At 44.8% G+C, this 26,420-nt stretch overlaps 1 protein-coding gene across 1 annotated transcript in view; it reads right to left on the bottom strand.

Moving 5' to 3' along the window:
- Positions 1 to 24,442, bottom strand: part of megf6b (multiple EGF-like-domains 6b) — a 30,448-nt gene extending 6,006 nt beyond the window's left edge. The window contains exons 1-28 of the mRNA XM_080461087.1: positions 24,090 to 24,442; positions 20,613 to 20,735; positions 16,675 to 16,800; positions 15,995 to 16,117; positions 15,236 to 15,358; positions 14,999 to 15,136; positions 13,314 to 13,436; positions 13,013 to 13,135; positions 11,714 to 11,884; positions 10,918 to 11,049; positions 9,851 to 9,979; positions 9,594 to 9,722; positions 9,361 to 9,495; positions 6,863 to 6,997; positions 6,644 to 6,769; positions 5,444 to 5,575; positions 4,930 to 5,058; positions 4,710 to 4,841; positions 3,705 to 3,833; positions 3,458 to 3,586; positions 3,021 to 3,149; positions 2,821 to 2,949; positions 1,982 to 2,110; positions 1,782 to 1,910; positions 1,030 to 1,158; positions 756 to 887; positions 548 to 676; positions 328 to 456 (exon numbers count right to left, since the gene is read on the bottom strand). Of these exons, the coding sequence (XP_080317213.1) occupies positions 328 to 456; positions 548 to 676; positions 756 to 887; positions 1,030 to 1,158; positions 1,782 to 1,910; positions 1,982 to 2,110; positions 2,821 to 2,949; positions 3,021 to 3,149; positions 3,458 to 3,586; positions 3,705 to 3,833; positions 4,710 to 4,841; positions 4,930 to 5,058; positions 5,444 to 5,575; positions 6,644 to 6,769; positions 6,863 to 6,997; positions 9,361 to 9,495; positions 9,594 to 9,722; positions 9,851 to 9,979; positions 10,918 to 11,049; positions 11,714 to 11,884; positions 13,013 to 13,135; positions 13,314 to 13,436; positions 14,999 to 15,136; positions 15,236 to 15,358; positions 15,995 to 16,117; positions 16,675 to 16,800; positions 20,613 to 20,735; positions 24,090 to 24,255 (3,688 nt within the window). The 5' untranslated portion in view covers positions 24,256 to 24,442. The remainder of the gene's footprint in view (positions 1 to 327; positions 457 to 547; positions 677 to 755; positions 888 to 1,029; positions 1,159 to 1,781; positions 1,911 to 1,981; positions 2,111 to 2,820; positions 2,950 to 3,020; positions 3,150 to 3,457; positions 3,587 to 3,704; positions 3,834 to 4,709; positions 4,842 to 4,929; positions 5,059 to 5,443; positions 5,576 to 6,643; positions 6,770 to 6,862; positions 6,998 to 9,360; positions 9,496 to 9,593; positions 9,723 to 9,850; positions 9,980 to 10,917; positions 11,050 to 11,713; positions 11,885 to 13,012; positions 13,136 to 13,313; positions 13,437 to 14,998; positions 15,137 to 15,235; positions 15,359 to 15,994; positions 16,118 to 16,674; positions 16,801 to 20,612; positions 20,736 to 24,089) is intronic.
- Between the last annotated feature and the right edge of the window lie 1,978 nt (positions 24,443 to 26,420).

Genomic DNA, 26,420 nt, shown 5'->3' with positions numbered 1-26,420 from the left:
GTGCGTGTCAGACAGCTTTACAGAAATGTATATGTTCATAATACTGCTTGATAAAACTTAAAGGAAATGTTATTTTGTGTTTAGTGTTTAAAGGAAAAAGTAAAGAAGATAAACTATTTTAGACCAAATCAAATATAAAACCAGTGTTTTGTCTATAAACAGTTTTCATTACTGATTGTTTCGTCTTTATTCAGGAGAAAAATTCCTTTTATTCCTGAGAAGTCTAATAAAAATTTTAAAAAAAACTTGTATTGTGGATCCATCACAGTGTCCAGGAAAGCTGCAGGTCACCGACAGAATCTGACCCGTGGTTTGATGAGCGCTCACCCTGACCGCAGTCCGCTCCTCGCCGTCCCGCCGCGCACACGCAGCCCCCGGTGACCGGGTCATTCTGGGCTCCGTCTCCACACAGCGCCACCCGGGAGCAGTCGGCGCCATAACGCCCGGCCGGACACGCTGCGGCCACCGAGACACACACACACACACACACATTAGTGCACACTGCCACTCAGGTGTCGAAGGTTCTAGAAGACGGAGACGGGCTCACTGATGTTGCAGCGCGGTCCGATGAAGCCTGCAGGACACTGGCAGGCGCCGGTGGACGGATCACACGTCCCTCCGTTGGCACACTGACACTCTCTCTCACAGTTCGGGCCGTAGCGTCCCGCTCTGCACACTGGCAAACAAACAAACGAGCAGCGGTCACATGACATCTGCAGGTCACTTCTACCCATCGACTCCCTGCTGGGGCTCACCTCTGTCACACTCGGGGCCGTGGAAACCCGGGGCGCAGTAACACGATCCGGACACCGGGTGGCAGAGCTGGTTCGTCTGAGAGCACTGGCAGACCTGGTTACAGTTTTGGCCAAAAGTTCCTGGAAGACACACTAAGAGAAGGAACGATTCACTCGCTTTTTTAATTTCTCCTCCTCTCTGAAACGCTATGATTGCCTCTTTTATCGCCGCATGAATGAGCCGCTGGGGTTTCAGAGTGATTTCGTGGGTTTGGCAGACGGACGTTGGACTCACTCTGCTCGCAGCCGTTTCCTGTGAATCCGGGAGGACAGCCGCACTCTCCGGAGACGTGGTGGCAGGACGTTCCCGGTGCGCAGCTGCAGCGCCGGACGCAGCCAGGACCATAAGAACCCGGCAGGCAGGCTGGAGGACAGACACAGCAACATCAGGCCTTCGCCGCTGCACATCCCTCTTCATGCCTCACAGCTCAGTAAATCCACTGCACCTCCAATGGATTACACTTTTCAAATCCCACTTTGATCCCTCAGTAACTACAAATTCCCATTGATGCTTTTTCCTCACTGCTCTGTCGGACCCTCTCCTCTCAGGAAGAAACTTAATTCATTCAACAACTTTTAATAAAAACCAGAAAGACCAGAAATCTTTCCATATATAATATAATAAAAAAAAAAAAAACATTTTCTGTGTTTGTTCTTGTGCGTTAACTTTTCCTCCTGCTGCGACTTTGAGTGACTCAATACACCATCTTGTGGTGTAAACCTGTACTACAAGGCTAAACGGCCCATAGGAAGGTGAAAAACTTTCATTAGATATTTCAGGTAATCAGAAGATTTTCTTTAAGAAAAAATCAGGACATCAGTTTTGAAGTTGTTTGATTTGATATTAAACTTGGCTGCAGCTTTCATAAGAACTAGATTTCAGTTTATGGTTTTTAACCCAACCTGCCACATAATAATCCAATAATCTAATCATTAAAAACAAGACGAACCCGATGCTGCGGGAGTGAAAGTTGTGCATGTTTGTACCTCTGTCACAGAGCGTCCCTCTCCAGCCTGGCGGACACAGACACTCCCCGGTGACGTGGTGACATGAGGCGCCGTGAGCGCACCGACACCGCTCCTCACAGCCGCCACCGAACAGGCCGGCGTCGCAGGCTGAGCACAGGAACCAGGAGATCAGGGTATGACCGACACGAACACGCAGACGTGCAATGGCGGTGACTCACCTTTCTCGCAGCGCTCTCCGATCCAGCCGGCGCCGCAGCTGCAGCGTCCGTTCTGCCGGTCGCACTGGCCGCCGTTCTCACATTCACACTGCCGCCGGCAGTCGGCCCCGAATCGACCCACGGCGCACTCTGTGTGAACATCAGAACCGGAGGAAAGAAAGTGAACAACACAGAATGCAGTCTGGCTTCAGTCATATCCATCAATCCATCAGTGGGCTGAAGATGAGGCTGGCAGTCAGAGGGAAGGGCCGCAGAGTCTGGAGGGCGAAGACCTTCCAGGGACGGGACTCCAGGTTTGAAGCTCCATGGGGAGAGGTTGTAACAGCCACAGAGGGAGGCTGGAGAAGATGAGGAAGGAGCTGAGACTCCACTGTGGTGGTAAACAAGCCATGAGCTAAGACGGCAAACTGAAGTAAAAGTGATGAATTTCCTGAGGCAAAGTGTTTGGAATGTTTGCTTCAGGGTTCAGGTGTCATCATTTCTCCGTGGCCAACATCTGCATGGTTCAACTGCAGGATTCTGCTAAAAACAGTCTCCTGCATCTATTTTCTATAAACACTTCTTGAGGCCTGGAGCTGATTCCATCTCCGTACGACTGAACGCCGTTCACAGTACAAACATACTCAGACACACACTCTCACTCACACCAACAGGAGATCCCAGAGTCATAAATTAACCTTGATCACATGCTTTTGGACAGTTTGGGGAAATTAATTCCGTTAGTTTGGCGTGTCGTTATGAAAGTTTTCACGCTGTAAAGAATCAAAGGTTTTTCTCATCCATCTCATCTTTGGTTTTAACAATCAGAGACTCTCACTGGCCCAACATGTGACTCTTACCCAGTTCGCAGGCGGCGCCCGTCCACCCACTGGCACACGCACACCTTCCGTTGGTCTGGTTGCAGGCGGCGCCGTTCTGGCACAAGCAGCGCTGCCGACAGTCCGCCCCATAGAACCCAGCGGGGCATCCTGGGAGGAAAAAGCCATCCTGTGACCTCTTCTTTACCTGCTGATCGCTGCTCTGTGACGTGTGAACTCACCCTCGGTACAGTTGGGTCCGGTCCAGCCCGGCGTGCACACACACTGCCCGCTGGCCGGGTGGCAGATGCCGCCGTTCCGGCAGCTGCAGGTTTGGTTACATCCTTCCCCAAAGGAACCCGCCGGGCACGCTGCCAAGGAGACAGACAAACAATATCATCACCTCCTGATGAACTCTGATGATCAAAAGTGGGAATTCCAGGGTCCGGGGTGAGTAACACAGGTTTCAGCATGGGGAACGACGGGTTTGTACTTTCTCATGCGCAGCCTGGCCGGGCTTTCCCCGAAAAAAAATCGCCCTGAAACCGAGCTTGGCTTTGTTCTGCTGTCAGTCGGTGTATCGGGACGCTTCTGTCGCAGCATCCCGACACAAACAGTCTGGGCCTGTGATGCCGCCCGGCCTTCACCTGCCGGTCGCCCCGGCGCAGCTGCCACTCACTCAGGTTGCAGAAGGAGCCGATCCAGCCGGCGGGGCAGGAGCAGACGCCGCTGACGTGGTCACAGCTCCCGCCGTTTAGACACACACACTTCTCCTGGCAGTCCAGGCCGAAGAAACCCTGAGGACACGCTGGGACACACACACAGGTACAGGTTCCCGTTGAGAGCAGGAACATTCATTCACCGAAGGCGGAACACACAGTGGCTCCAGGACGAAATCAGACTTTTGGTCAAAGTGCTTCTCTTACGCTTTTCACAGAACATTCCTGTCCATCCCACCTGGCAGGTACAAGCACCGCTCACATGGTCGCACAGCGCCTTGTTGTCACACTGACAGCGGTGGCGACAGCCGAGACCGAACACACCGGCTGGGCACTCTGACACACACACACACACACACACACACACACACACACACACACACACACACACACACACACACACCAGAGTGTAACCGATACAAAACCAGAAACATTAAAGGCATCATGTATCACATCTCTTCATTTGACTTTGGCGCCTCCTGCTGGTCGAAGAGAAGAAGATGAAATTACTCCTGAATGAAGGAGCCAATGTCAACACATACAGTAGATTGTTTCATTTATCTAAGACTAAAGGAGATCACGTTATTAAGATTTTTGTAGAACATAATCTCCTTTTCAAATGCAAATCACTCCTCAACCCAGAGAGCCGCATCAAGCGAAAGGATAGAAAACCTAAAAAAATATATGTTGTTGGATTATTGGCATCATGGATACATTTTAATTGTGGCATTTAGTGCATTTAAAAAAAAGTGGAATTGCTGACTTGTGTTAAAGTATTTGATAGAGAGTCTAAAATTCTTATTATCATTGATATTATTGTCTTTTTTCTTTTTTTAAATACCCAGAAAATTATTTTCATAAAATCTGTGCAATAAGATATAATGCATATTTTAGAAATTCCCCAGCCGTGGAAATGATAAAGGAATCTCTTATGTAAAGTAATAGAATGTAATGTAATCTTTTTGTTCTTCCACAGTTATACCTTCTAACTGGATAAAGATCAGTTGTGAAAGGTAACGTTAACATGATACTCTCACTTTTCATCAAAACTTTCTCTGCTCGTCGCTTCCTTACATTTTCAGGCTTTCTGAGTATTTCTATTAGGAGATCAGTGGATCATCTTCTTCCAATCCTCTGTCTATTGAATCCTTCCTCACACTCATCCCCTCCTTCACTGCTGCCATCTCCTGCATCCTTTTTAACACAACTTACTCTGGTGGCAGTGTTTCCCGGTGAAGCCGGCCTCACAGTTGCACAGGCCCGTCGCAGCGTCGCAGCTGCCGTCTCCGTTCCTGCAGTCGCAGGTTTCTGCGCAGTCGGCTCCCCAGTGTCCGGCGTCGCAGGCTTGTAACAGTCACACACACTGACATCACTCTTTTTCTTTCCTTTTTTTTCTACCAGCTGAAGCGGTGAACGGGATGGGTGGTCTTACCTTTCCTGCAGTTGTGTCCAGTCCAGCCGGGAGCGCAGGTACACCGCCCGCTCACCGGGTCGCAGCGAGCGTTGTTCTCACAAACGCATCTCATGTGGCACCCCTGGCCAAAACGTCCGCTCGGGCACGCTGTGCACCGGAGGGGGGGGGGGAGTTGAAAGCATCAGGACTAATCTAGCGTAACCAGCTCCATCAGATTACATGAGAAACACACCAAGTTCCCATGACAGCTTCTGCACAGTCACTGAAGCGGCGAGGCTGAGGTCTTTGGAGCCAGCGCTTGTTCAATATGGAAATAACTTTATTGTTCCGGGGCCAAACACGTCGGAGAGCTGATGACCTGGGAGCAGAACTACTCCTCTGTCTCCCTGCACTTTGCTTTGGTTCACATCCAAACTGCACCGCCTCACTATTCCACGGTTGCTGCCACCCTCTTCATCCGCTCTCCTGTTTAATGCTTCTTGTCATTGAAAGTTTCCCCTCAAACAAACAAGAGCCCACTGGAGTTACTCACAGTTTTGGCAGAGTCTTCCCATGAATCCTGGAGCACAGTTGCATGAGCCGTTGTGTTTATCACACACGCCGCCATTCTCACAGACGGGGCAGGTTTCCCTGCATCCCGGACCCCAGAAACCCTCCGGACACACTGTGAGAGATAAAATAGATCAATAAGAGGTCGTTTGGCGCATTAGTACCTCAATACCACAGGACATCACACAGCCAGAGGTGGACATTACAGAAGGGAGACACAAGAATTACACAAAGTAAATAAAGCAGAATTTTCCTCAAAGGAACAAAAGAGTTTTTTTCTGTTTTTATCGTAGTAAAAGTAAAAAAAAAACATCTATATTAGTTTGTGTTTGCACTCAAATGGGGGATACATTACAGTATTTTAACTTCTTTATTATTTTTCAAAATACTGCTTTATCCAGTTCAGGTTTGCGGGACGAGGGCCGTTTTTAGCCTGTACACCCCCCGTTAGTTCATCACAGTGTGAGAAAGACAATAACACACTCACATATTCACGAGTACGGTCATTATCGGGTCATCAATTAACCTCACATGCATTTATTTAGACTGTGGGAGGAAATCAGACTGACTGGAGGAAACGCACAGGAAGGTTCTGATTCACACCGAGAGCACTGAACCTCGTTCATGGTTATTACTAATGCTATTCATTCTTATTGTAGGATATATTTGTAATATGTATTATAACAGATTCAAAAACAGTTTTTTCCCCAAAGCCATAACCACTGTGAACTCTTGTATGCACTGACTTTACTTTACTTTACTTACAGACTACCTCATAATGTGCAATATAATTTTTATAGTTTTTATTATCCTGTAAATACACTCTGTACTCCTGTAAATACACTGTGTACCGTTCACAGGACTGGACCGTGCACCTTACCCCCCCTACACCCCCCACCCTCCTTCTTGCACTATATTCTGCCCTTTTTAACTGCTGCACTGTCACTGGAGTTGTTTTTAATCTCACTGTACCTGTACATGTGACAATAAAAGGCATTCTATTCTATTCTATTCTATTCTATTCATAATGTTGTGTTCCTGCCCGGGGACTGCAGATGGAAACCAGCCGTCGCTATAATCTGGCACAAAGCATCTTTTCTTTAAGATTCATGTTTTGTGTATACAAATGAACTAATAAACTAAACTAGATATAATCGACATTTTTCTTTTCATGTGCACTCACGTTTCTCGCAGCGCTCCCCTGACGTTCCTGCGGGACACTGGCACTGGCCTGTCACCTGGTCGCACGAGGCGCCGCTGCAGTTACAGGGATGGATGCAGCCTGTCCCGAACCGTCCCTCTGGACAGTCTGACGTGGAACACACAGGAAGAAAAATGGTCTCAAACACTTTATATGACTGGAAATGTAAAAGTTGCCCCCGATCGGCAGCCGGATGTCCACCTTGGTCGCAGTTCTCCCCGTGGCGTCCCGCCGGGCATTTCCGTTGACACGCTCCCGTCACGTGGTCACATGACACCCCGGGTGGACAGGAACACTTCTTCTGACAGCCGCCACCGTAAGAACCTGGCGTGCACTCTGGAGACGAGACGGATCGCTTCGTGTTAAGACACCAATACGGGACACTGACTGTACATTCGACTCACGCTCCATTCAAGTTACTGATTACTGGTTCAACTCATTTCGTAATACATCTTAATGTAATAATGCTGCAGTATGTAATAATGCAATGTTTTTGTGTTTTTATGCTTTGTATCATCTATGATAATCACATAAAATAATGCATATTGCAGGTGTTTATGTCTTGCAAATTTTCAGTTCACCCATAATTGTTGTGTCAGGAATAATCAATCAGTGTCACTGGTCTGTAGCTTGTGAATCCAGTCGCCATTATAATGAATACAGTGATTTAGGATTGAGCAATAAAACATCCTACTAGTTTAAAAAAAAAGCCTGATGAAGCTGGAAAGCTTAACGTTATTCTGATGGTATGATGGCGTTTCTCATTAAGGTATAAATTCTGATGATTTATAACATAATGCACCAAATGATTCTATTTTCAATAACTGGTACAATCTGGAAAGTTATTCCAAAATCCGGTAAAGATAAATAAAAAATGCAGCAGATTATTACAAAATGCGGTGTTACTGTTATGGGACGGCGTGGCTCAGTTGGTAATGCGGTCGTCTCCCAATCGTAGGGTTGCAGGTTCAATTCCCATATCTTCCATGTATTGAGCTGTGTAAGGTGCTTTGGGGTGGCTCACACAGCTGTACGATATAAGTGAAGTCCATTTATTACTATAATGCGGCTCCACGCACCCACATTTTGTAATAACTATTGCAGCATGTTATTACAATATTCGTCAAAGTTTATTCCATAATGCATTCAAGAATCTTATTACAAAATGTGGTGTTATTACATAATGAGTTGAACATTAACACACCGTTGTTGAATCATGCGGCCTTGCTCCAGCCTCGGGGCCCAGAGAGCGTCAGCAGCACCGCCGGCTGGACGGCGATGCAGCTTTCGGAAAAGTCAGATTCCAAGAGTCTCTTACAGTTTCTGTGTGTTTTTAAATCCGCTAATCCAGCGTTCACGCCCACGTCACGGTGCAAAGACCGGCCGGGTGTGCAGCGAGAGAGCAGCCAGGGATTGAATTTCTCTACTTTCCATCCGTGAGATGAGTTTTCATATCAATGTGGCCACTCCTGGAATGCCACCCAGGAGAAAGTTAGAGTGCTCCATTACCCCCCCCCCCCCCCCCCCCCCCCCCCCTCTCCACCGTGTCGTGTTTTTCACGCTGCATGTTCGGCCAATTGAAACAACAAAAAATGTTCCAAGGTGGTCGGACGTGACTGAATTATGTAGATTTAATGTTTCACTTCTTTTAATTGCATGTATGCGACATTTCCAGCACATTGAAAGGACGATTTCAGCCCATGTCAATGTTTGTATTGAGAATATTTTTGCATCTCCGGGCTAATTGTTTCATGTCAGTTATATTTAGAGTTTTGGTTTTTTTTTCGGTGTGACGGCTCTGGTCTGAGTATTTTGCCAGAAAACCTTTAAAAACCTGCTGAAGTTAGTTGTTCTGGCTCTTCTCTTTTGGGCTCCATCATTGTTTGGTTTGGGTTTGCTGCACCATAAAACACTGCACACACACACTTGAACACACGCGTACCCACTTAAACTACTGACTCCTCGGATCACACACACACACACACACTATTGTCAACTTGTAGGTTTTCCTTTGGTTTGAAATACATTTAATCACGGACGTATGTTCGGTTTGTGCAAAGTGGTAAGATGTTCAGTCTAAAGGATCAACAGACTTGATTTTCACTATAAACTAATTAATATTTAGCCTTTATATCATGAGGCATGTTATGAATACATCAGAAATGTGACATTCGACTGATTTTTAATCATTTGTTTTGCCATCTTATTAAAAATATTCATAAAATCCAAACATAATAGTGTAAACGGATCATAGTTTTGTGTTTTAAACTACCCCTGTGTGTTTCAAAGGGGAAACAGTGTTTCACTAAAATAACTAAATACATCAGTATGTTTTGCTCTTTACATTAATTTATTCGGCGGTCAGTTGGAACTCCGTGCCTACAAATCTTGTGGTTTTATTTTTTTTTCCTCGAAATGAAGCCTCAGAGTATCAGTGCCTTTTATTATTCAATACAAAAGTGTTGAAGTGTGGGAATATAGAGTCGGATCAGAAGGATGGAGGACACTGCAGCGCTTAAACCAGAAGACACACTGTCATCACGAGGAGGGAGGACATGGAGAGACGGGACGCGACGAAATGTGAGACGTAGGAAGCATCTTTGTGTGTTGAAAGAAGGTAAAAGTTGGTTAAATACACATTTTGGAATGGCCTGATTACAGTACGTTTTAGTACTTTACTTCCCACCTCTGATGCTCACCTTCTTTGCAGGTGTTGCCTTGGTAACCAGGCTTACACACGCAGGTGCCATGGCGACGGTGACACTCCAGGGAGTGTTGCTGGTTGCACTGACACTCCTCCGAGCAGCCGGGCCCGAAGGTCCAGCGAGGACATGCTGAAGAAAAGAGAGAAAAGAAGAAGTTTCTGAGTTTGTCAGTGAAAGTTCGGCGGCGTGAGACGAGGAGCCGGTGGAACGCGACCACTGGGACTCACGGAGGTGACAGAAGCGTCCATACAGTCCCGGGTCACAAAGACAGGCGCCGTAGGTCCGGTGGCAGCGTCCATTATTGGCACAGTTACACTTTTTGTTGCACTGCTTCCCGTAGAAGCCTTTAGGACATCCTAGGACACAAACAAACCCAGACAGTAAACTTCAGGGGAGCAGCAGATTATCACGCGGCGCCTCAGTCCTGGCTGGCCGAAGTGGAAAAGACTGAAAAGGTTTTCTGTGACAGAGCGAGGCGACTCACCGTCCTGGCACAAGTCTCCGCTGACGCCGGGAGGGCAGCGGCAGCTCCCAGCGACCGGATCACAGCCGGCACCGTTCTTACACTTACAGGGGAAGGAGCAGTTTTTACCAAAATATCCCTCCGGGCACGCTGTCAGGTGGAAAGATTAAAGAAGACATTGCTGCTGAAAACATTTAACAATTCAAAGCTGCCGTGATAAATATGTAAAGAAAAAGGAAGCAAATTAGTACAAAAACTGCATGATTCTCTTTAAAAGCTTTTTCAAGGTAATCTAATATTTATGTCTATGAAGTTTTACTTTTAACAACTATGATTTATGTCTACATTCTCAAAAGTGGCTCTTTACTACTAGATGCTGATAAGAGACGTAACAAACACAACTCCCACAAACTTTCTTCCTACTTCATTTTTAAAAACCTAAATAATGGACTGTGTCATTCAAGAGGGAAGGTTAACCAGAGAGGTGATGAATCCAGTGTTCAGTGTGTAATAAAAATACCACCAGTGTGGGTCATTTACTTGCTGTGTTTCACAATAATTCAAACTCAAAATCTCGAGGGTCTTCATGTACTTGTAGTTCTTTTGTCCTACTGTTACACTAAAGTATGAACAGGATGTAAAACATCTTAATCAAAACTCAAACTTGTGATCGTGTATGATCTGTGTCATTGATACAGCTGGAGTATTCACGGCAACAAATAGTTTTAAAACCAATAGAAATACTGTATTTTGTTGGTATTTGTGTATTTTCCTCCATCAATACAGTTCAAAACAAAAACGAACGTGTCGTGACGTGTCGTGACGTGTCGTGACTTGCCGTGACGTGTCGTGACGTGTCGTGACGTGTTGTGTCGTGTCGTGACGTGTCGTGACGTGTCGTGACGTGACGTGACGTGTCGTGACGTGTCGTGACGTGACGTGTCGTGACGTGACGTGTCGTGACGTGACGTGACGTGACGTGACGTGTCGTGACGTGACGTGACGTGACGTGTCGTGACGTGACGTGTCGTGACGTGACGTGACGTGACGTGACGTGTCGTGTCGTGTCGTGTCGTGTCATTCCTCACTCTGGTTGCAGATGATGCCCGTCCATCCATCGGGGCAGTCGCAGCCGTTTTTCCAAGCATTGCACGTTCCTCCATTAGAACAGTCGTCGCAGGTCAAGCTGCAGTCGCTGCCGAACGTGTCGTCCAAACACACTGAGCACAAACGGAGGAATAAACACAGACCTTTCAATCCAACAACACGCTACAGTTATACATGTAACCCTCTGACGCACGTTTCCAGATGTTCACTGTCACATGCAGAGCAGATAAACACAATGAAATCTTTATTTTGTCTGGTCTACCAGCTTACAAAGTGTTTTGTACAGGCTGTATGGATAATTGACATTTTGATACTAATCGAGAACATGAACCGCTTCAGGTTACTGCAACTCTAAATACCGTGTATTCAGAGGAACAACAGTCCACTAAAATAGCAACTTTGAACATCCAAACATTTTAGACTCGGCGTGCAAGTGTCTTTGTTAACCTTCATTGAAGTCGGTTTGCATGTTACACAACTGGCTGTACTGCGTTCTGGGGACACAAAACAGAAGCCTTTGACTCTCAGCTTCAGACTCTGACCCGCTGCCAGGACTCATGAGCCTCAGCATTCCTGCCTGAGAGGCTGCTGTGGGTTTTTTTTTTTAGTATGTACAAACAGTCTGAAAACATGAAGTAAAGCCATTAACTCCCACCATGCAGTCTGTTCCAGCTCTGCCTGAATAAGTGTGTGTGACGGCTTCACGGGAGTCAGGTAATCAGATACAGGTTCACTGTTAATGCTAATGACTCATTAATGCTTTGGGAGAGAACGCACCGAACTTCTCTGCCAGGTTGCTCTCGGCTCTCAGCTCGCCCTCGTCGTCTTCGTAGTCGTCATAGCGCTCCAGGGGTTGGCTGTAGTCGTGCAGCAAGGTGAGCTGGGGCCGGACGAGAGGCAGCTCGATGGCACCCCCGCTGGAGAGGGCTTCAACTGCATCTTCAAGAGCTGGGCAGATGGGGAAAAAATTTTGTTTCTTTTACAACAATACATCTTTTATAAACTGATCCCAGCTGATAATAGGTGAAGGCGGAATTACACAAGGATTTTTTTTAACACCATCCGTGTTCCTGTGCAGTTAGCTGAGATCAGCTTAACTACCATTAAATACTCCACATACCCTGAATAAGTCCGTCACACAGAGAGACCGTCTCTCTCTCTCTCACACACACACACACACACACACACACACACACACACACACACACACACACACACACACACACACACACACACACACCAATCTGCAAATTAACCTCAAATGCATGTTGTTTTGGGGGGGATTATGGGATGAAACCAGAATACCTGGAGACGGGGGGAAAACCTCCAAACTTAACAAAGCCAAGCCCTGAACCGGGGCTCATCTTCCTGTGAGGCCAGATATCGAACCACTATCACAACAGGCAGACCTGCAATCACTCAAACGTTTAATAAAAATATCCATCGCCTCTTTGATATTATATGTGTTGAGAATAATAATATAATAATTAATTTTCAGTTTTCCTTCAAAGAGCAGTCGATCCTTTCAGAATTAAACTCACTGAACCCAGAACAGACATTTATTTCCAAAAGTTTCCACTGCTGTGGTTCAAGGGCAGTGTTACTAAAGCTTTTTTTTTTGAGTTCCTCAAAAATGTTTATTTAACAACACAGCAAATCATTATCTTGCTTGTCAGAAATCTTGATTTTTTTTTTTTTCCTCGAGAAATGCTCAGTGAAATAAAATGTCAGTGTTGATGTTATATGAGACTACTCTAAAAAGACAGGAGTTAAGACCATTTATATATCATGGATGTCTTTTTTCAAAACTGACAAAATGATCAATGCTAAAAATATGTTATGGCTTTATAGTGTCAGATTTTAAAAGACTATAATAATGTGTTCATAAGTTTACTAAAGTTGAAAGAATGGTAACTGGCCAAACAAAGGGGTTAAAGCTTTTTCTTTCTTTTCTAAATGACTTGGTTGGTACACAGGATGGTTTGTTGCAACGTTACAGCAACTTTGCCAGGTTCTCCGTTGCTCCTGGTGTGATTCCCTCTCGCCCACTCTGTCTTCTTGATTGCGGCTACTCACGGATGCAGGACTGCCGGTCCTCCTCCAGACGGAAACCCCGACGGCAGAAACACTGGAAGGAGCCGGCGCTGTTCTGGCATGTGTGATCGCAACCGCCGTTGGCAGCCAGACACTCGTCTACGTCTGAACAACAGACAACAGAACAGAATACGTAAGATTCACCAAAGCCGCTGAGCAGTTCTTGCAGAAGAAAGACGACATTGTGTCTGTCAAACTGGAAAAAAAACTCTCCTGCATTCGAAAGGAATTTCAGACGGTGTCTCGGATGCCAGCCACATCTCGGCTAATTGTTCAAACGTACCGTCACAGCTGCATCCATCTGAGTTGAGTCTGTATCCTGCTGAGCAGTAGCATTCGTAGCCCCCGGGGTAGTTGGTGCAGTCCTGCTCACAACAGGAGCTCTGCTCTCCACACTCGTCAACATCTGCCAAACAAAACAAGCAAAAAATAATGATCCGACTCCACTTATATTTTCCCTGCACGCGGACAAATACCGACAACGTGTATTATTCATGCTTAATAACCAATCAAAGGTTAAAATTACAACAAGAAGGAAAGAAGCACTAAAATTATACATTTTCTTCAGTCTGCAAACTTCGCTGAGCTCCACTTTCCTGAGAGTCACCCTCCACCTCCTGAGCAGAAAAGCCTTTTGGCATCAGGAGCACTGCAGGATTACTAAGAGCACAAGATTTAAGAAAGCATTTTTATGCACTTTGGACCCTGTAAAATATCATTTACATTTTCCCTGTATAACTGGCATCATCGCCATGAGCCTATTTTCGATTCTATTTTAATGCTCATTTGAAGTTTTTCAGCTCCATCTTAGTGGAACTATTGTAGTCTAATACAACAATCTTGCAATACATCATGAGTTTTATTTTCAGCTAGGAAAGATATTCTTTCAACTCTATAATTGTCTTCATGATGTTGCTTTTGGCTCAGTTGTTTCTGACTCATTTAAAAGTCAAAAATCACACTATTACCTTTATTGTGGTGGGTTTTATAGCAAGAGCAGCTTCAAAGAAATTGGAACAACATTTAAAAACTACGTAGAAACAGGCTGCAATTTAAAAACAGTAAGACATAGGGAAAGTATCAGAAGTAAAACATTTTACTGTGTTAGGAAAAACACAAGCTGGTATTGAATTTGACGGGAGCAACAAAATAGTCAGAGGAGCAATTTTCAAACAATTCCGTTCACTGGCAAACAGGTCAGTGATTGAACTGGGTATGAAAGAGCATTTTAGAGTCAGAAGCTCTGAAGTAAAAATGAGCCGACTGGTATGTTTACTACATAGATATTTATACATGGTGCATGAGGAGGGTGTGCTACACGAGGGATTTATCTGTCTCGGCTATGTTTTTATTAATTTCTTGCCGCTCTGGAAATATAAAATTAAAGGGGTCATATTATGCAAAATTGACTTTCTAAAGGTTCTCCAGTAGTACTAATCGTCCCCATACCTGGACTGACGTCCCAGAAGTGAAGACAGTCTGTCCTCTCTGTCCCTGGCTTGTTTCAGTTTTAAAAAGTGTGTTGCTCCAACCAGCCAATCAGAAATCAAACCCTATATAGTGTCATCGGGGGTTTAGCCAATCCCAATCAAGGTAGGCCCTCCCTTTGACTCCTCCCACAATTAGGCAGCTCTGCTCTGGCACATGGCACCACGAGAGGAAGTACTTCCTCCACTTCCCAAGATGGGCATGTGTGGGCGGAGCCAGTCCAGCTCACACAGACACAGCAGATTCTGAATGTAGCTCCTATGATCCAATATTCAAATGGAGGAAAATCAAGGAGGAGCTGGAAACTTAGAATACTGAAGGTTTCTGGAGCGACCAGACCAGGAGGAGGAGGTGATAAGCTGGAGGATAGGAGAACTTTGACTTGTTGTCAGAGTTCTGCATTGGATGAAATAAAGAAAGCATCGCGTAAAGAGTGTAACGAGGCTCGTCATTGACGAAAGGGTCTTCATGGTGTCTTACCAACACACGTCCTGAGGTCGTCATCCAGCCTGTAACCATGGTTACACGTGCAAACGGCCCCGTTGGTCGAGTGCCGGCAGTGGTGCGAACATCCGCCATTGTTGGTCTCACAGCTGTTCACGATCTCCATCTCGATTCCTTCAGGTAGCGATGAGATCAGAATGTGTGTGAGTGAAAGGACACTGGTGTGTTACGGCAGGTAAATGTAAGGTTCCTCTGCAGGCGGCGCACACTGACTGTAACACTGTTTCCCATCGGATCCCAGCTCGTAGGCAGTGTTGCAGACACAAGCGTACGAGCCCAGAGTGTTGTAGCAGTCGTGAGCACAATTGGCCTCCCCTGTGTCACACTCGTCAATATCTGGGGGGGGGGGGGGGGGGGTATGCATTTAAAAAAGAAGAAGAAGAAGAAGAAGAAGAAGAAGAAGAAGAAATGCATGTGGCCAGCAACAGTTTCACATTTATGGTCACCATATGTGCTTCTCACAAAAGAAATACCTTACTGTGCTAAAAAAAAATAAAAAGAATTGTATTATGACTTTGATCCTTTTGTAACTGTTGGCTGATGCAGACACTGACAACATGGGCGTGCAAAATGCTGCATCTTCTTTTCATTTATAAATTCATCATTGTTTTTTTTTTTCCCTCAGAAGCTGCACCTCATTTTTATCATTTACCACTTGTTGTTTTTCGAGCTTGATCTAGAAAAACTTAAATTGACGGAAGGCTTTATAACGGGCAGCATTTAAAATACGTTCATGTGCTTTCGATTGTATCACGTGGCGTTTGTCAGCATTAATTCACAAATAAAAACATCATAAATTCGGTCCTTCTGTTTCTAATCTTCAGGGTTTTTGTTGGTTGTTTGTTTTTCTTCTTTTCTTTTCTAATCTTCAGTTTTGACTGCCGAGACTTCAAAACGACACCACCACAATCAGATAGTTCTGCCAACCTGCTTTTTAGCCTTTTAAAAGTAATATTACTGGTGAGAGTTTACCTTCACAGGTCTTCCCATCCTCTGCCAGCATGTAGCCGGCTTTGCAGTCACAGTGAGCTTTGCCGCCGTCGGCGCGACACTCGTGCACACAGCCTCCGTTCTGATCCGCACACGGGTTCTGCACTGCAGTGCAAAAGGAACACACCCGAAAAGCACAATGGAGGAGGAAACTTTAAAGAAGTGATCAGTGTACCTCGAATCTGCTATGTACATTGTGTGTGTGTATTTAACTTGTAGAAACGCGCCTGGTGTCTGTGATGAGAACCTTCAGCACCACAAACATCAGAGGAAGCCGTTCGCAGCCAAAAATTACAAAGTCAAAGGATTTGAATGATGATAATTCGGAATATACATATATGTATAATTTTCCAGCTCATAAGGAGAGAGATGGGTTAGATTAAAAGAAACAATGAGGACGGCTGCGATGCATTCCAGCTTTATGTCTCACAGTGTGAATGACAGTTATTCACGTTGCGGCCCAGACATCCTGTAAGATAATTACATTGGCAGCAGCCGGAGCAGGGAATGTGTTCTTAATGTTATGATCAAATTGTCACACTCACACCTTCATAATGTTCCGGAGTACTCTATTACTGGCACTCTTTATATCCATTCATTCCTCCTCTTGTGTGCTGGAGTGCATTCGGTGCTCACTTACACCACAGTTTGGAAACACTCACGTTTACAATGCTTGCCGTCCTCGGCCAGCACGTAATCCGGCTTGCAGCGGCAGCGAAAATGAGCAGCAGACTGCTGCACACAATAGTGTTCACATCCTCCGTTGCTGATGGCACACGAATGGACAGCTGGGAAATAAAAGAGACAGGGGTGGAGTTATTCACCAGCAATTTCAGGTTTTGCAGGGACAAATCTGTCTGAACTGTTGCCTTCGTGTTTGTAAAAGTCTCTTTTTCTTATAGAGCTATGTGCATGCGTGCTCGGCTTCATGGGATCCGGCAAAGCGCCAATGACCACAGATGGACATAAATGGCAGAACGCCTGCGATGGACGACACTGATGAGGCCGAGGGCGACTGGAGCTGAACTGTGAGTGTTTCCACTCTGACGATTCTGGACTTCCTCACAGAAAACAACAGGTAGAGGCCGAACAGCCTGATGTTCTCCAAGATTGAGGGTTTTCTTTTCCTTTTTTTTTTTTTTTTTTTTTTAGGACACGGAGAAAGTAGTCAAGATTCATCCATCTCGAGTAGATGTCAAGCCGCAGCGCTGTTTCCAGCTCAAATATTATGCGGCTACACGCCGAGCGTGTGGGATGAATCTGACCTCTGCTGGCACGTCGAGAGCCGGAGGAGACGAGCAGAACGAGACTGAATTGATTTGAAGAAATCCGCTCTTTCTTTTTTTTTTTTTGTCCCACTCCAGTATGACTCAGTGCTGATTGGTATGTGCCGTCCTTCATTCAATATGCTGTCATGTTGTTTTCGATGCAAAGCACAAAACTTTTTTGAAAAAAAAAATCTATATTTTCATCCCCTGGAACAGACAAGTGAGATTTCAGCCTCGGATTTCTCTCAGACACGTTTTGCCGTCTGGCTGCTTTAAGCACACGGAGATGCAGGATCACAGATAAGCTTCACCTGGGAGTCAGTCCACAGGTGTGCTGTGCAATCGGTCATCTTGTCATGCAACAGCCGTCACACAAAATCCTCTCAGGGACAGACGGGTCCCTGCTAAGGTAACTGCTCTGCAAGACAATGAGGGAAATTTGCTTTAATAAGCCAAGAAACACATAATGATTTCCACTCTAAATGTCACACAGGATGTTCTGTATACATTCCTGAGTGCAGACAACCAGTGCCAAGTTTTAAACTCTTTTTTTTTTTTTTAAAGCCATTTCTTGAGAATTTTTCACTGATGTATCGGGGATGACGAGAACAACGTCCAGGAAGAATAAACACTGCGGAGGTTGAATGAAAGGATGCCACACAGACTGAGATAATGAGGTTTATGTGAGTGTTAGCAGCCCAGCGGTATTTAATGGAGGGAGAATCTAAATTTGGTTACTCAGAGTCAACAAGGACATTTTTTTATGTGTTATGAACATAACAGTGCAGCATAATTTACTTGTATGTACTGACTGGATAAACAGGTGGTGAACCGCTGTGTGTGAGTCACTTTACCTGATTGCATCGTTGTCATAACATCATTTGATAGAATCTCAGCAGGCACATCACACTGCTAATTCTTTGGACTGAGACACAAACTTTATTTCAGTTTTGGACGAAACAGTCCCACCACAAAGCTGCTGCTGTGGGGCTTTCGACTCCACCGTACACACTTTCACAGCGGCGTTTCCTCAGTTGAGTTGAAATTGCAGCCCGAGCGGCTTCGGTAAAAAATGGCAGCTGAAGTGGAGTCTGAATGTCAGCAAACCCCCTCAGTAATATGTGATGATGTTACCGAAAGGGACCACAAACTACTCGTGTTATCAGACCACATCAGGCTATAAGAACAAAATCCTTGAGGACATTAACTTGAGCTTGTGTGTAATCATTTCCTCATTCAGACGATCCTTTAATTGCATGTTGTGTGTAAAACGCTGCAAAGCCTCACTTTACGGTTTGCGCACATCTTTTTCCTTTCGCTTCCTTTGGTCAAATCACACACTGACATCACATTTAAGGGAACAATTTGATGTTTTCCAATAAAAGAAACTGTATGTTGGGCAAGCGGCACGTAGAATCTATTTCTTTGTACAAAAAGATCCTACTTTATTTTAAACACATTTAAAACAAAGGAAATGCTGTCAGACGATTTGCACCTTGAGGCAGATAATAAGGAGGTAATGTAAAACGGCCATTCTCAAGATGAATCCTGTCAAATAAAAGGTGTGCTGTACAAACTAAAGCTGGAACTATTAGCTGATTGGATAATAATGCCAATAGATTTTAGGGCCTTAAGCTGACATTAAAGAGTGCAGAGGTGTGACAACCTGATTTGCTCTCTTTCGACCACCAGTATTCATCTGTCTTCTAGATATTTTGTATTTCTGTCGGGGTGCAGACCTGGACAGGACAGCGGCGCATCTCATGGTCACATTCACGCTTAAAAGACAATTTTAGATGATAAAGTCATTGTTTGAACTCAATCTTATTATGAGCTGTTAAGCGCAAGACTTTGAACCCCAAGTTGATTTAAAGCTCTTTAAAAGTCCTGCTGTAATACTGTAACGCTGAAGAACATACAACAGCTGCCTCTGATCCAGGATGCAGCTGCAAATGTGTTGGCGAGGACCAGAAAGAGTCCACCCATTTTAAAGTCCCTCCAAAGGCTCCTATTCAAATTTTATTCATTTTATTAACATATAAATCTTTTGATGGGCTCAGTCCGACCTATTTATTGGAATATGAGTCTTTAGTTGGTGAACTAATCATCTGTAAAAGTGAGCACAATCACCCCACAGAGAGGAATCCTTTATTTACCTCGTCTGAACATCCTGAATGAAGAGCTGAGAACAGCTCAGCTTAACACCCAGGCTTTGTTTATTTCACTGTTTGTGTTTTGCACATAGATTTATGTACTTTTACTGTAATTTAGGTATCAACAAGACTGCATTATTCATTTATTCATCCTCTTTAAATAATTTTAATGCATTGTTTTGTATCTTACCATTGGACTTAATTGTTTTACTTTTTCCTTCCTTCCTTGAATTTCTTAGATGAGATAAAACTCTCCTCTCGCTTTCTGCCATGACTTTACATGTAGTCCTTGTGTTTCAGCTGTTTTAGTTTTTATTTAGTCACACACTTTGTGCTGCATCATTTGTGTGTGAAAATGAATCGATTGAAAAGGTGAAACATGGTGTATAAGTTCAGTTTGCTGCCTATTTTGGGAATAAAACATCAGTGACCTTAGAAATGTGCATGTAAGCAGAATATTCAATGAACAGAAAAATAAACATGTCAGCACTTTAATCTTTAATTCCAGTAATGTCTTGCAGCAGCCGGACTAAAAAGGCTCTGTTGGAGTTGGAGCTGATTCACTCCCGGAAAAAAAAAAAAGCTTCAGAAACGAAGCAGCTTGAGTCGAATCCCATTTCAATTCCCATGGAAGGGAAAAGCTGCATTAACTGTACCGATTGTGGTTTGAAGGCAACTCTTAGTTGAACTATCGTCCAATTGAGCTTTTTGGTCAGGATCAGTCCGCCTGAAAAATTATGGATGTGGTCGGCATGATTAAGTGCGTCTGTTAAAAACCATATGTGGCTGCGTTTCAGAAAAATACTGACAAAGAAATAATAGTTACAGAACAGAGCTAAAGGCCTTCCAGTAGCTGAGCTCCCCTTGGAAACAGAGCTTCATTGTTTATGTGAGAACTTGAACAAGTGAGGCTGGATTACAAAGCGCCTCTGGAGGTCCATATATTCAGTTTCTAATTGGATCCAATGAGGACCGAAACCTCCAATGAGCTCCATCACCGAGTTGTAGTCAAACCTTGTTACTTGATGATGTGTTTTTAAGTTGTGTGCGTGATCTTCTGGTTGTTTTAGGACTTGCAATTGAACTGAAAACCACGCTGATCTCTCAAGGTGCACTCGTTTTCTTTTTCTGTGACCAGTGTGTAGAATATAATCACCCCCTTGAAGCTGCATTACTCACCGAGGCAGGTGCGGCCGTCCACATGAAGGCGGGAGCCCGGGTGGCATTCACAGTAGTAGGATCCCCTGGTGTTAATGCATTTGTGCTGGCAGCCGCCGTTATGGACCTGGCATTCATCAATATCTGCAGGGGAAGAAGGGGAAACGGGGAAGAGAGAGAGAGGAACAGAAGAAAAATGAGCGCAATTTGGGCTAAATCCTCTCATTACGAGAGTATAATAACTCATGAGAATCAAATCCAGAAGTGCTGCCAAGCTGGGAGAGGAACTTAATGCAGGTTTTCGGATAAAGACGTTCCTCTGGAAGAAGGGAAATGATGGATGAGAAGGGAAGGTATTCTACGAGAGTGCTGCAGCTCAAACCAACGTATCCCCCATGTGGTAACAACTACCGAACATTTAAAAGCAAATTTAAATTCCTGTGCCGCTTGTCAAAGTCCCCTGGGTGAGCAAACATATGGAAGCTTAAATCAGAGGATGCAAAACATACGCATTCCTCCCAGCCGAGCGTGTGAATTGTAAACAAATACACGAAGCGAGTTGTTGATCCGAGAAAGTCGTGGTGAGCGAAACATGAGCACCTCACTGTGGGACCACATTTCTAATGAAACAACCCGTGCACCTAAACACTTCTTATTTCCAGGGTCAAAGACTAATAAATTGTTTTTGTGCGTTCCAGGGGAGACACCCCCCCCCCCCCCCCCCCCCCCCCCCCCCCCCACTTGATTTATGGAGCCCGGCTCTGTTTGGACGTCTGCTAACGGCCCGTTTCGGGGAAATTAGGACATCAGGCGAACCTCCACACCTCCTGGCTGGAGAGAAGTCGAGCTTCAAGGTGGCTGAAGTGATCACAGCGGTGTTAGTGGAGCAGCAGCTGACTGCTGAAAAAGTGATGTGACACGTTAAAAGCGTGAGTGGGAATGTCTTCTGGCTGTTGGTGAAGGCCTGTAAAAACATCTAGCACATCATAAAATACTTTCACTCCAAGCCGAGTCTGGATCAGAAACGTGTTGTTCGGGTCTGAAACTTCGGTTCATCAGGAAAGAAAAGTTCAAGAATTCCCTGGAACTTCAGTCAAAGTTTGATTTATGCAAAAGAAAAACATGGTTGGTTTTTTTTTTTAACTACAGTTTTATAATTGAATTTAGCGACAATTTAAAATCATAAAATATGCTTCAGAGCAAAATCACAACAGTTGCAGCCGACCAGATGTCAAAGTTAAAGCCTGTAATGAATCCAAGAAGAGTTTTGATTTTTATTGTGTGTGGATCTCTACGGCCGTTAAACATTAAATATTATAATATGACAAAGATGAGGCGATAAATCACTATGGGACAGAACAGGCATAAGAGTTGGCAGTTGAAAACCTCTGCACAAAGCAAAAGGTTTTGGTTGGATGCCAGATTTTCTAATGTAGGTTTTTACCGTCCGTCTCCATTATGTAATTAGACGCTCTTAATTTGGAAAGAATTCTGTGGGTGTCATAAGTGACTCTTTGTTTTAACACAAATTAATCTCTGCTAAATCTAAAATAGATTTACTGCTAAGAAATTGCATATTTCTAAAGTAATTAATAGTTTTGTACCATAATCATGTTTTCTTCTCCCAAAATGAAAAAGGAACAAGACATCCCGATGACCCCCCGATCTTTCCCACTGCTGGAAAAGCCTGCCTGATTAAACTGATTTGTTAGTTTTGTCTTAACTTTCTGTTTTGTCAGCGTCTCACTATAGACCACACATTATGTCTTTAGGCACCATGGGGCAAACAAGACATGGAGAGTTCACAATAAACACACCCTATAAATAGGGTTAATCAAACAGTTATCTGGGTTCCTTCGTCTCAGAAAAATAATATACAGCCTGAATCATCAGGCGGGGAGAACATTTTTTCACGTATATACGTTACACAGCAGCAGCGTTCCCCCACTGTCAGATAATCTGAAAGGTCAACATAAACACATTTAAACTCCCGTGTCTATGAGAAAGCTGAGAAACTGCTCAGAGTTCACTCTCCTCTTGTGAAACAATCAATCAGCAACCCAGAAATTAATCAATCTGAAGATAACATATGAACGATCCATAACTCATTGTTGTGACAGTGTGACGTTAACGGTTACTATTATAATGGCCAAAGTTAAAATTTACACAACAGGGAAAATGAGGAGAAAAGTTGGCATGTCCATCCATCCATCCATCCATCCATCCATCCATCCATCCATCCATCCATCCATCCATCCATCCATCCATCCATCCAAACCTTCTGTCATAGAGATGTTACAGAAGCCAAGTAGGAAAACAAAGACGATTCAAACAAGAAGAGATTTCCAGGTAATGAACATTGAGCAACTGAAATTGTCTTGATAGGCTCTCCTGCTCTTTACATTGGTTCCTACAGCAAGTCAATATAACTTGTACCTTACACTTGGATGGATGCAGTTCCTGCCACAACATGTGGATGCCCCACATGCTCCATCGGAGCAGATAGCTGGAGGTACTCTCCATCCTGCCTGTAAAACTTCACAGCATCTTTTCATGCAGCGATTTGGGGGGAAAACTGAGCTTCTGAACTTTCCTCTACTTGTTCCCCCTGCAGCCAAATTCAGCTTCTCTTTATCCAGGAAAGCTGGAACGAGCTGTCATTTTTTCCATCCTTGCTGCATGCCGTACTTAATTCTTCTTTTTTTATTTTTTTTTTCGTGAAATAGGACCAGCAGAGCTGCCGCTGCTCTACTGACGGCGGCTCACAGTCAGCGGGTCCCCGTCCAGCCTGGTTTCCACATCCAGAGGACATGAACCAGCCTGATCTGGAGCCAAAACCTCAGCAGTGGTTGGCTCTCACTCTGGCCGTGTCCCGTCTCTACCCGGAGCTTCCTCCAGCACGGTGTCGTCTTTCCGGTGACTTTATGAGAGGCGACTTGTTTGCGGCGTGGGGGAAGATAAGAGCTCAAAAGTCTTGACTTTTCTCCAAGCATGACATCAAAACAACAACGCACACCAGAAGACTGACCCACAATGTGGTGTCAATAAGCACAAAGCGTGTTCCTTTGTGCCTCAGAGCGCTGCACTCATGCCAAGCATGAAAATATTCAGTTAGAATAATCCTGAGATAATCCGTTCAGAGACTATCCGGTATCTTGCCTTGTTTGAGTTAGCTTTACAAAACGCCTCTCGTGATTTATGCCTCATATTTTCCTGTACTAATCTGTGTTGATAAAAGCGATCCTCCCCTGCTCTGATCTGAGAGCGAGTCACCCGGGCAGTGCCAGACAGCTTGGACAGCAGACGCATTATCATCGAGATGGATTAACTACTCCTGCTACTGTCAGCTCCCTGCTTATCGGCTCAAAGACAAAGACACGGAAACATGTGAAACTCTCTATAAGCTGACGACTTAATTCTTGATTCCTTGATACCTGATTCGATAGCAGCACTGAGGGTGCCGGCGCTTCTTTTGGTGGCTGTGAACTCTGCACTCACCTGCAGCCTGGTGGGCGAGGTTGTAGCCGTGGTATCCATGGTAACAGTGCGGCCTATAGCAAATCCTTCTGTAGTAACTGCGGGGATAGTTCGCAGCAGATGCCAGACATGCCATCGCTTCAAAGACCACCAGCAACAAAAACCCCTTTCCTGACGACAAGGCCATGCCTGGACGGCCACCAAACACTCACAGGTGAAAGGAAATAAAGCAAAAAAATTAAATCTCTCTCTCTATATATATAGATATAGATATTTAACAACTATGTTCTTCTTCTTCTTCTGCACTGAATTCTTAGTAAAGATTCCAGTCTGAAATAACTTGTTACTACTGTACTTCTTTTTCACTCTGCCTCCTGATTCCTCTGCCTGCCTCCCTCCATCTCTCTCTCTCTCTCTCTCTCTCTCTCTCTCTATCTGCTTCACCCTCCCATCTACCAAAACCAAAAGACCATAACATTATAGTTCCTCCTCCCCCTCCTCTCTTTCTCTCTCTCCCACTTGTCCCCACTTTCCCCTTCAACTCCAACCTAAACCCTCTGTCCCTCATCCAGCGCTGCATTACCTACAAATAAATAACTCTACATTTTAAAAGCCACTCATAATTGATTTCTTTCCCTCTGTGATTCCCTTTATACCACCACAGGGTTTATTTTTTTATTTTTTAGTGTTTCTTTAAAGAACATTATGTGATAAAAAAAAATTGAGGATTTATGAGGTCACATAACTTAGGTGTTAAAGTATGTGGGCAGACTAAAAGATGTTCTGTCAATATTTTTTCTTTGGTTTCAGTATGAAAGAGACACCTGAGAAACGCCAATTTTGACCGGAGCCAGAAATGAGTATTCTTAATCCAAACATCTGAGAAAGGAATGAGCCTTGCAGTGTAATGGTCTGTTCGGGAGCTGAACGCTCTGCCCTCTCATGTGAAGCCAAAACACACATGTGAACGCGGCAGCAGGGCCGCCATCGCACTTTATCGAACTTCTAACCGCACAAAACACATGTTCATGTTCAAGCATCCCTGAGGAGAGACGGCCTCCGCTGGATACGGTGACTAAGAGCTTTACTTTTATGGCTTTTCTTCTCAATGATGCAGTATTTAAGCCTGTGTAACACACACACACACACACACACACACACACACACACACACGCACACACCTGTACAGTCGCACCACAGGCATCCGAGAAGCCCTCCAGCTCGGAGGAGCAGGAACGAACACAAATAGTTTTTGTCACACCTCATCCCAGCATGTTCACGGATCCACAAAGTTAAAATGCATATTTCATGTCAGACCTTTCACAGACTTCGACCTCATGTGGTCAGTGATATCACCCAGGTGTGCGGCTCGACAGATAGCGGGCTCGGAGCCACGATCGTATTTTAAGTCACTCAAAGGAATATGGATGGAACAACAGAAAAGTCCCACAAAGCTGAAAACACACCAAAAAAAAAACTCTTTATGGGAACTGCCCTCCTGTCGGGGGTGAACAAGAGCATCTAATACCTGTTGATTTTGATTAGTCATTATTAGGACAGGTGCCAGGCATTACGCCAACCGTCGCACTCGTAATGTTCCGAGCTGTAAAGTTCATTTGACATGACACGGCTAAAATGTTGACACTGGTGTGCAGCACTCAGCAGGACGGCTGTTGGTCTTGGCCTCCTCCTCTTTGATTGATGCCATTTGTATCAATGCTGCACAGTTCCCAGAAATAAACGTAAGAAAAATAAAATCCGAACATAGGAGGTGTGCAATGAGTTCGAGTTTAAATTACGATTTTGTTTCTTTCTTTGCTCCGAGGAAAAGTTATCTGTTTCCTTCTACCGGCTCTTAACGCCCTGCAGCATCATTCTCCATTGAAAAATACCCCTCATCCTCCCGGATGCAGGAACATGAATGTGAAGGGTTCATTCCACAGAGAGTATTTGTTCTTAACAGTAAACAGGATGGATTCTGTCTCTAATCTGGACTGCAGTGCCCTCCGAGCTCCAGGCCACCATGTAGATTCAAGGCAGATCGGTTTCTGCAGACGCAGCAATGCACACAGAGCCCAAACTTAAAACATCTTTAACGTCGAACGCTTCCAAGCCGGCTTCTTTTGCCTCTGTTAAGACTTCTGCCAATTATAGACAATTAGGACATTAATGCTGCGGGGAGCTGTTTTCCTCCAGCGTACACCGGTGGCAAAGGGCAGACGGCTATGAAAGCCAGCTGTGACAACGTTCACGTCAGTTTTCCTAATAACCGTGACCTGGATCCGATCGCTGGTTCCTCCTGCAGACGAGCACCGCAGCCGCTTGGCTGCTGCTCACAGGAATCACTACTCT

The sequence above is a fragment of the Lipophrys pholis genome (genome assembly GCF_963383615.2).
Source record: "Lipophrys pholis genome assembly, chromosome: 4".
NCBI classification, from domain to species: domain Eukaryota; kingdom Metazoa; phylum Chordata; class Actinopteri; order Blenniiformes; family Blenniidae; genus Lipophrys; species Lipophrys pholis.
This window is presented reverse-complemented; position numbering and strand designations above follow the sequence as displayed.